General features: G+C 39.6%; 1 protein-coding gene across 1 annotated transcript in view; it reads left to right on the forward strand.

The window, feature by feature from the left end:
* Positions 1–404: 404 nt before the first annotated feature.
* Positions 405–12,589, forward strand: part of rasa1a (RAS p21 protein activator (GTPase activating protein) 1a) — a 28,817-nt gene continuing 16,632 nt past the window's right edge. Inside the window, exon 1 of the mRNA XM_026186445.1 lies at positions 405–1,683. Coding sequence (XP_026042230.1) covers positions 1,148–1,683 — 536 coding nt within the window. The 5' untranslated portion in view covers positions 405–1,147. The remainder of the gene's footprint in view (positions 1,684–12,589) is intronic.

Consider the following 12,589-nt stretch of genomic DNA (forward strand, 5'->3'; position numbering starts at 1 on the left):
GGGAACTGTAAATAAATCCTGCCATTAAATGTTTTTTTTTCTAATTACTCTTTTCTGTTTATTGTACAGAGCCGCTTATCTGATAACTAGTGAAACTTGTTCGGTGCTGCTGACGTGTTAAAAACAGCAGATCAAAGGTGTAAACATTTCCTGCCACAGTATAGTAGTTCAGCAAGAGATTATTTGCAGAAAAATATCTAGAGGACTGATTTTACTCTGCTACTTGTCTTCTTTTCTGAGATCCTCTGGTAAGAAAAAAACAAACAAACCATAATGAGATTCTATATTTCATTTACGTAACAAGGACAATATCGCATTTTATTCAACTTAATAAGATTTAACGTGATTGAAGATGCCATGGATTAAATTTGGGGGGAAAAAAAAGTTCCGCTCTGTGTTCACTTAGCTGTGTCTGATCTTTAACTGGAGAGGAGTGGGAGAGGGAGGGGAGACAAGAGCAGCGCAGCAGCGGGCAAGCCACTAGCCCCGAAACCCAGAAATAAAGCTTGTACGCAGATAATAAATGTTGGTAAACGACATGGCAGTACGCGGAGAACAACATGCGGCTCCGGGGATATAGGAGATAAGGCTGAAGTCGTCTGGGAACGCTACTGGAGACGGTTTAAAACTGAAGAAAACAACACTGGGAAAAAAGAAGGGGATTACACACAACAGTGACAATAAAACAACACTCATCGACAAGTGGTCTGCTTTGGTGCCGAGGGTGAAGTCCGAACATCCCCCCAGACTCAAAAATACCAACAGGAAATATAGGTGAAGTGATATTCTGTTGGAAGTATTGTAACGGTTAATCTCATGTAGTGTTTCTGCGTGAACTCTAAACTCAGGAAACAATGAAGACATAGCGAGCAAGAACTCATCAAGTGTCTCGAAGCTGCTAGCTGTCCCGCTAGCGTTAGCTCGGTGATTTTTGCAGGGAGCGAATGCGAGGCGAAGCTAACGCCCGCTAGTGCAGCCAAGTAAGCTAAGTTAGCTGTTGGCTAACATTAGCCGGCTAGCTGAACGCGTTTTTGAGAAACTTTTGGTGTTGTTTCCCAGGAGCCCAAACACCGGGGGATTATTGTAAAAACAGAGGGGAAGGGCAGGTTCCCTTCTGGACTTTTCCCCCTCTACGTATTTTTCTACTATGATGGCAGCGGAGGTCAGCAGTGAGGATACGGGCTCGGTCGCGACAGGGACAGGGGTGGCAGGCGGAGGAGGCCCGGAGACGACGGCCCCTTTCCCATACTATCCCAAGCCGAGCAGAGTCCGAACCACTGATTTGGTGCAAGGGCCGGCACCAGCCACCCGACAGCATTCAAACACATCTCCGGACTCCCTTTCAGAGATGAATATAATCTATTCCTCCATGCTTAGTGGGGATATGACCGGAGCAGGGAGTGGCGTAGCAGGAGGTGGACATTCAGTTTTTCAAGGAACAAGCTCAGGGACAGTGGGCGGCATGTGCTGCTCTCCAACTATGGAGGGTCCAGCTAGTCGGATCTCACCCACATCAACAGGCCCGGATGGGCCCACTGTCTTCCCACCACTTCCACCACCACCTCCTCCGCCTCCTAGCTGTGGGGGGCTCGGTGGCACTATGGATGAAAGCGACATGCAAGATGGGATGGAAATCGACGAAGAAGAGGTGACGTTCCCACTCTCCGCACCTCCCACTAACCAGTAAGTAAACCACAAGTTAAGTGACGTCTATAACTTCTAGAAAATAGAAGCACTAAAGCAATGTATTTATTTTATTGCGTTTTCATAGCCTTCCTGTTTTGCACTTGAGGTATATTTGGTAGATGTGGCTTTGAAATAATTTCAGTTCCCCAAGACACATTACCTAAAATACATCTGTTGTGCGTTTGCACACCTGTTATCCTAGAAAGCACTGAAATAACTGAGATCAAATTGAATTGTCAGGAGATTCAATATGAAATAGAAACCCTAGCAACACAGTAGTAATGCCTGTTCATTATTTTTTACAGAGAGCTGATTCACTTATAGTAAATGCCCTTATAAACATTCTCACAATGGACTACTACATATCAATAATTGACTTGGACAGCTGTTGTCAGCATAGCCTCATTTCACAGGATCAACCAAGCAGAACAAGTATTATGTATATACACAGTAAACACAATAATCAACACTGAGTAATACAGTGTAACAGTAACAAAAATGCCGTCAAGGATGTGGGACAACTGGTAGTGCAGGCGCTTTTGTTCACGTTTATGCTGTTGTTGGTCCTTCAGCTTTGCCCATTCTGCAGAGAAGTCATGGTATACAAAGAACTTCTTTGTGATGGAGTGAAACTGAGCGATTAAGAACATTCAAAATTGCACTCTGCAGCAGTTGTCCAGGCTTATTTGAGCTTTGTTGTTGTTTTTAGATTTCTTTCAAGTGAACTCGACTGTAGGTTTTTCGTTTCCTGTTCCACGTAATCTTTCAGCTTAACATTCAATTTTTTTTGTAGTTTTTATGTTTTTGGAAGAAGATAGGAAATCATTAAGTTTGGATAAAGTCAGTATATACATATCAGGACACTTTCTTTGAATAGTTCTTTCAGAATTGAAGATGCTTCTCGAATAAGAGGTAAAATGTCTTTAAGAAACTTAAAGAACTCCAATTTTTTTTTTATTATTCCAAGCTCCTTAGCCTCCCTTTCTTTTTCTGTTGTATCAAAAACCTAAATCAACAATTGTATGGAGACCAACTTGATTCCAGGTGTCGTTGGTGACAGTTGTGACAATTTGAACTGATGCTCAGGTGATGCACAAATACTTCCAAAGCAACTTTGTTTCTTTGATTAAACAAAGCATTTTTCTTGTTTTAGATTTAAGTTTTAGGCTGGCAAGAACCCTTGGCACTATTGGCCCAGATACATTAAAATCAATGCCTGTGCTTTTGACAGAAATCCATACACTTTTCTGTTATCTACTATTTATAGTAAAGTGCATAGTTCTCTGTAATGCTACATGGGAAGTAGAAAATCTTGTTTCTTGTTTGCTGCACAACTGTATGCTCTGAGAGAATGGCCATCGTGTCTAAATATTTTGCCTGTGATTGAAGTGAACTAAAACTTAAAACAAAGCATTTGCAAACCTTTTTTCTTTTCTTGTCTGCAGCACAGTAAATTCTGCCTAAGCACTGTACTTTAGAAAGCATCTGACTAATTGTGGGTACTGTCATGACTTTATCAGGCATGCACAGAAACCCATGTTCAAACCTGCGTGCGCACTGCTGATGTTGTAATAACCTAAATATAGGCCTTCCATTTGTTATAGTCTCATTAGAAAACTGCTGAGCTTTGTCATTTCTGGCCCTCATACTGTGAGATATGGAAGTGACTAGGCTTGGAGTGTGGATTCAGCTCTTATTTTAGAAGCCATTCTATATCTCGCTGTCAGATTACAGAGGAAGGGGAAGGGCAGCGTTTTACACTGTTGCCTGTTTTGGTAATGAATAACCTTAAGTGGAATGAACATCACTTATATCTAGGCTCCTACCTATCCTGCTGCTTTGGAAATTGTAGTTTTGCCCTGGAAATGCAGACTTCTTCACAGGTTTACACTCACCCCAGTTTTTCAGCTTGAAAGATTTTCACTGAGGCATTGGAGCAATTACTGCGTGTTATAGGGGGGGGCTTTCTTTGGTTTTACTTGCTTCATCATGCGTAACTTGAATTCAAATATTTATCTGCTACATTCGCTAAACCTCTCACCAGTACCTAACTTTGGACTAGAGTAGAATACCCAGAATCTTTTTGACTCTCACCAACACAGTCTCCTGTGTCTTTCTTAATCGAGTTGTGCAAGACATGTTCACAACACAAGCTTTTCCGCTGTATTGGCTTTGTGGTTTGGTGAATTGTTTGTAGTGGTTGTGATTGCACCGGAAAGCTGGACCACATTTTTGGGTATTATTAGTATATAAGAATTGTGTGGCAGTTTATTAGAATGAGGTTTACTATTTTTGATTTGGATGGATTTTCTTTGTTCTTTAAGGTAATTGTATTCCGTAAACATCTGAATAAAATACTACAGTCATACACTTAATATACCACTTGTGTGTTTTTTACATGAGAACACTTGCGATTGGCAGTAAAAGAAAATTCAGAGAAATGACCTCCTGAGAGCACTTATCTTATCACTTTTTCTGTCACTGGATGCAGCTCAGAAACAGGCAAGTTATGAGGTGCTGACTTTGTCTTGTAAAGTTGGCCCAGTAAAGGCTGGGATCTCTCTCTCCTTCTGATTGTGCCACTGATCCACTGTTGATAGAAGGGGCTGATGTGATGTCAGAGGTGCTGCGCAGTGCATCATGCCAAATCTATTAGGTGTGTAACTGCTCTGAAACAGATAGTATCTGAGATAGAAGCATCCAAGGTCTCAAATTACAATTAGATGGGTCGCACCCTGTTTTGTCCTTGGGTCCAGTCATGATTGAGTAATCGTGCCTGCAGTCAAAAATAACATTTTTTTTTAAAAAAATTGTTATTATTCACCCTCCACTCTCAACCCCAACAAATATTGTACCTCAAAACAAATCAAAAAAAAGGAGGCAGACTACTTAAACTGTGGCTTAAAAGTAAAGCTGAGGGACATTGACAGCTTACTGCCTTAATCACAGTGATTCTGTATGTGTTGTTCATTTGATTATGTAGCTAGTAAACTGTTGCAAACTGTAACAGTATAAAAACAGTCATTGCTCAACATGAACCTTGGTTTTTAACATCAATCAGGGTTCTGTTTATTCTTGCTAAGCAGAAGATAAAATTCTGAATAATATCAACAAGAAAAAGCAATAAGTATGAAATAACTTACTAAAACAGTTACTTAAAATCACCTAATTTCTTCAATTACTTAAATAACCCAATCAAGTCTGCAGTGTAATTTTAGATTTAAAAATATTGCTAAATTTCTCCTTTTTATTTCCCACAGTGTTGGCCCAGCTTGTCTATGACAGCTGATTATTTTCCCTGCCTGTAATAAATTAATTTCCTCTGTAACAGTAAAACACATTAGCAGAGCTTTCACATTCCCCTGCCAGTGCTGACGAGGGCTAAAGCCAGCTAACCTGGATACATTAGGGCTACAAATAAGACTTGCGGGCTATAGTCAAAAATATTATCTAAACGGGGTATTGTCTAGTTTCCTGTGTGTATTTGTGTGCATGTATGTAGGTAAAAAGTGGAAGAGGGCTGCATTTTTTTAAGATAGCCATATTATATACATTCTTATATTAATAATGAATAATTTGCAATGGCCACAACAGTCTTAAAAGGGGCACCTTCGGTTGGAATCAGATTCAGTCAGTCCTTCAGCTTCATTAACATAGTGCTGCCTTTTTTATTTTCATTTTAGGGATTATTTTGCTTTTGATTTTTAGGATTTTTGCACACAGTTTCTGTCCAGACCCTGGGTCAGATTTAGCTATCAGGCCCTATTTTGATCATGTGTGGTTAAAAGCACTGTATGAATGTTTGAAAGGATGTTTGATAAGAAGCTGATGATTAACAAAGATGCAGGAGTGAAGATGTCAGGTGGCCTCAGTAGTGTGTGTTCCTGCTACCTTTAGAAACCACTGGCCGTGAGCCTGAGCTTAAACAAACAGCACATTGGGAAATGAGTCGTTGATTTTGAGTTTCCACGAAGATTAGAGGGGATTTTAAGTCATAAAGGGTTTCCCACAGGAGGTTGTGGTAGGCGGAAGGAAGGGGAAAAAAAATTGGAAACAAAACTTGGATTTGAAAATCTGTGGTTGTGTGAATGAGTTTACCAGATTTACCAGTTGGCTGTGGAAACATGTCTGTAGGTTTACTGCTAATTTTGCAGCAACACTGCCTAATTGGCCTTTGTGATGAAGGCTGTTACAGACAATGGAATTCTGATAAACCACAAGGACTGATTGCATAGTTTAATTAGATTATTCCCTGATGGAAGCTGTTCCTAGTGGTCAATATATTACAGCACTTTTATTACAAAGCAGCATTTGATTAATAACACTGTGACAACCATTACACTCTTGAGCATGCCATTTCCTGTCCCTTATTTTTAAAATTATTGCAGCTCTCCTAGTGTGTGTGTGTATGTGTGTGCGTGCGCGCGTGTGCATGTAAATAATATATAGAAGTATTAGGCTGTGATTGCTCGTTGCTCAACAAATATCCCCTCAGTCTCCTGAACCATTACAACCAAGGATGATCATGCTTAGGGCTGGTTTGACTGATTTGCTGATTGATCCCGCTCCAACTTTTATTAGTATAATATCTGTCTTGTGCATTCATAACACAGTCTATAGTTTCCATATATTTCCAGCTTGCTATACATTGTCGTGCTATACTCTTCCAGCGCCCACATTGCCCTGCCTTTTCTCACCCAGCATCCTGTTTTCAAGACTTCTGAACCATTCATTGTGGCCCTAACAGGATCCTCTGAAGCATTTGAGTTGTGTTTGACAATGTGCAGGATTTCTGATTTGAATGACTTTTCTTTTTAACTAGGTTTGCTGATTGATGGATTGGGGAGTGAATGGAAAGTATTACAGTGCCAGGTTAGGCTTTGGTATTATAGTACTACTGTCATGACTTCCTGTGATATGAAAAAATTCTTTTTGCGGCAGTGATGCCGTTGCAGTGAATGCTGAAGGAATAGCCACATAACTGAAAACTGCTGTTGCATGTTTCCATTTTATTGTGAGCTACAGTATCTTGTTGTTTTTTTAACAGGTGGACGTGGTTTTAGTTCTTGTCATAAACGGTGTTCCTAAATGTATGCTTGAACTTGTAGTAATCAAATGCTCAGAGGAAGATTGTTGGCATATGTGGGAGTGAAGCTTGTTATTATTACTGATGTAATCCTGTTATTTCAAGGAAGCTGATTCACAGAAGGACAGCTGAGGTATTGGCTTGAGTGACTGGGGATTAAAGTGTTGGCTGGTTATCATCTAGACTGAGCAAAGCTGAGAATCCGAAGATTGACTTTCCCATATCTTCATCTGTACAATTTCAGGTGTGCTGTCACCCTCATTATTGAGTGAGGTTGCTAGCAGATGTTGTTTGTCATGTGACAAGCATGGTATTTTACTATAGTGTCATTATATTTTTTCCCCCCTTGCTAACTCCTGGAAGTTAATCATGTTTAATAGAAGCTTATACATAATGAAATTAGAACTTGCTCCAAGTCACAACTGGTGTCTGTCATCAGCTCTACAACTTCCTTTCTATTTGTTGTGGAAACATGAAAAAACAAATGTAAGTAAATGATTAAAGGATCACATTTTGCATGGGAGTTGTTTGAATGGCTACGCACTTGTGATGCACTTGTTTATTCTGTAGGGTAATAAGACCGTTGACCGTGAACTCCTGAAAAGAAAATTCTAGAATTTAAGATACTCCTTGAATTTCATGGCTGTACAAACATTGTTGTCCATCAGCAACACCATGCTAGCATGTTAGGTTTTAATTTGCTTAATTTTTTTTTTAATGCAGGTCACAAAGCTTTGTTTATGCTCGCTGTTGTTAAATTTGTGGTTAAGCTTTGGTGCAATGTTTTATGGTTGCCATGTGCATATGGAAAATGGATGAGCTGGAGGTATGGGTCTGTGTGCACGTTCAGCTCTGCAGGTATAATGGCGCTTATTTTCAGTTAGCGCAGGATGCACTGGTTCTGCTTCCCATTTGGCACAGAACTCAAAAGTATTACTGCAGCAGTTTGGAAAAAAAAAGAGACCTTTTGCAGATAATTTTGGCAAAATTTGGTTTATGCTTGAACACCTATATTTCAAAGATGCAAGTCAAGCGTGCCTCAAGCTTGAGTGTGAAATTTTATGGTGGTGTGGATTTTTTTTTTTTTTTTTTTTTTTTTTTTTTTTTGGGGGGGGGGGTTCATTTGTTTGTTTTTTTTGCACAATGAACAAAGTAACAAGCACAATCACGGCTTCAGCCCATAAAATGTGTTAGCCCTAATAAAAGTGAGATAGTCATGCATTAGGGGATTCAACAGTGTTGCCTTTTAGTAAATGGCCTCAATGTTGCTAGACTGGCAGCTGTTTTAAAGCTGTTTTTTCACAATTAATCATCACTAAAGGTATTTGATCAGTCCAGTTTAACCTGAAGAGGATTTTTAAAGGCTTAAGACTTTCATGGAAATAATTAATTTACCATGTTAAGTGAAAAGTTGGAAAATTGCCTGCCACATAAAATAAGCCGTGGTAGTGGTGGGGAAATTAAGCCAAGGCAGTGTTACTTTATGCCATTTCTAAAGCTAGCTGTCCTCATTGCACTGTGGTGCAATGTTTAATTTAAGCCTTTAACAATTTAAGAAATTATTCAAGATAGAGCTGAAGGATTTAGGCAAAACTTTTTTTTTTTATTAAACGGATACTACAATTTCAAAATTTCACTTTCTAAAGTCAGCCTTGGTTTCAGTACTTGCAAACTAATAGATTTTAAATGTGAAACTTGATAAGAAGTTATGTTATCATAACATATCTTCATATCTATTACTTTAATTTCTAAAGCAAGGACACAGTCAGTTAATTAAGAAAGCACTAATAGTAAAACAAAAATATGCTGATTTGGTAGTTGCTTTACTTGGTTTCACAATGCTGTGTACCTTGTTAAGCCAGAGTTATTTAGGTGACAAGATTGCCCTATTTTTTTTTTTTTTCTTTTATGGATGTGTGTTTTTTTTAGTGTTTGTGGGTAGCATGCAAATGTGTGGTCATACAGTTGGCGGTATATGTGCAGATATGCCACTCCCTACCCCTGCTGTTCCCCTGCTTGGAACACCAATCGCCAGCATGCTCGTGATACGTGTTTTTAAGGGAGAGGGAGAGAGAGACTAAGGGAGAGTAAGAGAATGAGATTGAGAAGCGGATGAAGTGGGAGCAAAGACCAGCGCTTGACAGCAGCTGAAAGATCAAGTTGTGTTATTCTTCAGAATAGCTTCTAGAGAACCAAAGAAGCAGACAAAACCATCCAGCTGTCACCAAAATAGGTTGTCGGTTGCATGTATCCAAGTCCATCTGCATCTTTGTGTACTCCTGTTTATCTTTCTTCCATGGATATTGCTCATTAACCCTTGCTACGGGAGATGGACGTAGTAAGGCACCAAAAGGGTCACATCACCATGCTTGGTACGGATTTAAAGCTGCCGTTGGTCTGCTCTACACGTCAGAGCTTACAGTTTTTGCCTGGCCAGCAGCGCTGTCGGTGGAGTGGGTGCACCTTGTGAGAACACGGGACACAGGAGGGAGATGCAGCAGAGGGTAAACTCGGTGTAAGTGGGAGATCAAATCAGCCTATAAATCTCATTTTGCATTCACAGCTTCTTTTTCCTTTTTACTTCTTTACAGTTGCAGGAACCACTTTTGAGCTTTTTTTATTTATACAGGTTTAAAAAAGGTTGTGAACTGGATTGCAACAAGATATATTAAGTATTAATTGTTGCAGTTTTTCAGACATGGCTTAACGTATGTCTCCAAAACATCTTAAAAATAAATTTAGAAAATTGCATGATGCTTAACCTTGGTTAGGTCAGCTTAGGGCTGGCGTGCCACTGGTCTGGCAACACTGGCAGAGACCCTGGAGTTATGCATTTTTTACATCAGAAACACTCTGGCTGGGTACAGACAGTAGTGTTCCTGCAGCCTGTTTTCACACCAATCTGCTGTCTAAAAGTGGGAAGCTGCTGCCAGAAAGTCTTGTGCACTTAGCTTTGCTAACAACAGTGCAAGAACTCGAAGTGTAAGAATCACTTACAATGTTACACCTCCATAATTTGTCAGTTTTACAAGCAGTATGCTCACACTATAGAGCCTGCAGAGATAACATTTTTTCCCCAATCACCATTTCGGACTCCACGAACCTGTTTATTTCCAAAAAGTGTCAATAACCGAATAATCATGTCTCTGTATGGTGTATTGAATGAATAGATTACACATGGAAGAAAAGAGTTGTTTAACTTTTGTGCACATGTGGTATGTTTTTGTATCTTTAACTAAATTGCAGCCTGTTGTTATCTAGCAATTGCACTTAATTCATGATAACAGTTGTAATTCAATTCGCCACACTAATATACTGCAGAAACAGTAATTTATTAACGGTTTTGCTTGGAGAAGGTTTACTGGTTTATTAAATACTCTATATGTAAGCATATGGTCAATAATGTTGTCATTGTCCAATTCTCAGACCTAAGGCACGGAAAGGTGCTAAAGGTTATTATGTGCAATTGTATGGATATATGTGATATGCAAAGAAAGCTAATAGAGTGCATTAGCTCTATTTAAGAACACTGGAATCTTGAATATGTGTGTAAAAGGTATGCCAACTACACAAAGTCTGTAGCTACGAGGTGCATTGCTAATGTACAGCCATGCACTATTTCTTTTCTTGATCCTGATGATGGCTGACAGTATGTCTGTGGAGATATTTGAGTCCAACTGTCAAGACGAAGGAAGATGAAGAATTGAGGCATAAGCTAGAGAGAAAGAGCTCCCAAAACTGCTTAATGAGAGACAGACAGGCACACAGAGAGATGATGTCTAACCCACTCAAGTCACAGTAATCTGTGCCTGTCCTGTTAGTCTTATTGCCCCTAGAGACTAGGCTCCAGCAGACAGGAATAAATATATATATCAACAAAAAAGCGTTTTGTCTGATTTTCTCACGTGTGGTAACGTAACAACAAAACTGAACATTGAGTGGATGACCACAAATACTAGAATTGTTGCTTGCAATCATCATTGAAACTCAGATTTAAATTCTCTGTATAGCATTTTTGACAAAAAAAGGTTACTGTGTAAATTCATCCATAGTCTGGTGAAGCTTGTTAAATCCTTAAATCTTATCCTGTCCGCTAATTTTAGAGACTGTATTTTCAAATAGTAGCATGTCATGACTGCACTGTTTTTGGGTTTTTTGAGGTGGGGGTTTAAGAAACAATTCACTCTCTGGATGATGCACTTTGCCTTCATGATATAGACTGATTAAATTTGCTCAGATCAGTCCGTTGATGTGATTGTCTGTCATTTTCTATATCCATTTTAATGTCTGTGAATGAGTCCCTCTGTGGGTAGGATACAATATGGTTATGCTGTTATGGTGATCCTGTTGTCTAATACCCTGATCATGAGTTGGGTGCACACGAATGACCCAAACAATTTTGTTATTTGTTATTTATCCTCAGCTTTATTTATATTGTTATTTAAAATGCCTGTATGGAACGACTGTTCTCCTGTTAGTTAGACATATAGGTTTTATATCCATGCATGCATGCTCATAATTTTTGTTCTGCAAGCTTGAATATTAAAGTATGATTAAGTGCTAATTTTGTTCTATTAATAAACAAGTATTTTATCCATTCAAGTACTTCTTTAAATTTGGATGAGTGCTTCTCTCTCTCTCTCTCTCTTTCTCTTTCTCTTTCTCTCTAAGAGTCTGTTGGCTGTCTTTGTGTAATGAACCTCTCATTGTAGTTAGATTTAAAAAAAAAAATGTTTTGTGCTCTTTGTGGCTTTGTGGTGCAGGCTGTCCTTTCTAGAACAAAAGCTATAAACAGCACGTAACCCTTGTGTCTAGTGATAGAATATTTTTAAGGCTTTCGGTCATCAGCCCTGTATTGAGTCATCTTGCTCAACTCACTAGACTTAGGCATGCTAATGTGCAGCAGTGCACAGTGATATTGTTCTTAAATGCATTACACGGTTAGCTAAACTGTCCATGTAACCTACCCAAGTAAATCACTTGTTTACAAGCTTAGCTGGAAGGTTTATCTTGGCCTCTTGTATCGTGATGGAGTGATAAAACAGGTCTCTGGTGTGAAGATACCATTCAAAATGCAGGCATTGGCTTGGTGACACTGTGGGAACATGGGTATCTGTCACCTAGTGTGGACGGCACACTGTTGTCATTACATTCAGGGTGGCTGTAGCTCAGGTGGCAGAACAGGTCAGCCACTAATGGTGGTTCGATCCCAGGCTGCCCCCTGGCTGCATGCCAAATATCCTTGGGCAAGATACTAACCCCATGTTTGCCTACTGGTGGTGGTCAGAGGGCGCCAGTGTCCGGCAGCCTCGCCTCTGTCAGTGCGCCCCAGGGCAGCTGTGGCTACAATGTAGCTTGCCATCGCCAGTGTGTGAATGGGTGAATGACTGAATGTAGTGTAAAGCGCTTTGGGGTCCTTAGAGAGTAGAAAAGCGCTATACAAATGCAGGCCATTTACCATACTGTAACGTATGGGAGTTGCCGGGCTACTGTGCAATATAATGAAAATAGTAATGTTTTTAACATTAGTCTTTAGAAACACACACACACGGCCATGGAGCTGTAGTTGAAAAAGTAAATTCCTTATCTTGTGCCGAGCTAAACCAAAACGTCATGGTGTTGCTTGATGTTCGTGTTTTGACATGAAAGGGCATTCCTGAAGCTGATAGTAGCACTGTCTCATATCACCATTGCTGTGGCTTATTTATCTCAACACTTCTCCTTTTGTTTAACTATTTGCATCCCGTGTCATCATAGAGGATATATAGCTTACACACAGAGCTGAAGGAAACTTCATCCAATGAAATAGTTTTACTA

The sequence above is a fragment of the Astatotilapia calliptera genome, chromosome 12 (assembly GCF_900246225.1).
Source record: "Astatotilapia calliptera chromosome 12, fAstCal1.2, whole genome shotgun sequence".
Classification (NCBI taxonomy): domain Eukaryota; kingdom Metazoa; phylum Chordata; class Actinopteri; order Cichliformes; family Cichlidae; genus Astatotilapia; species Astatotilapia calliptera.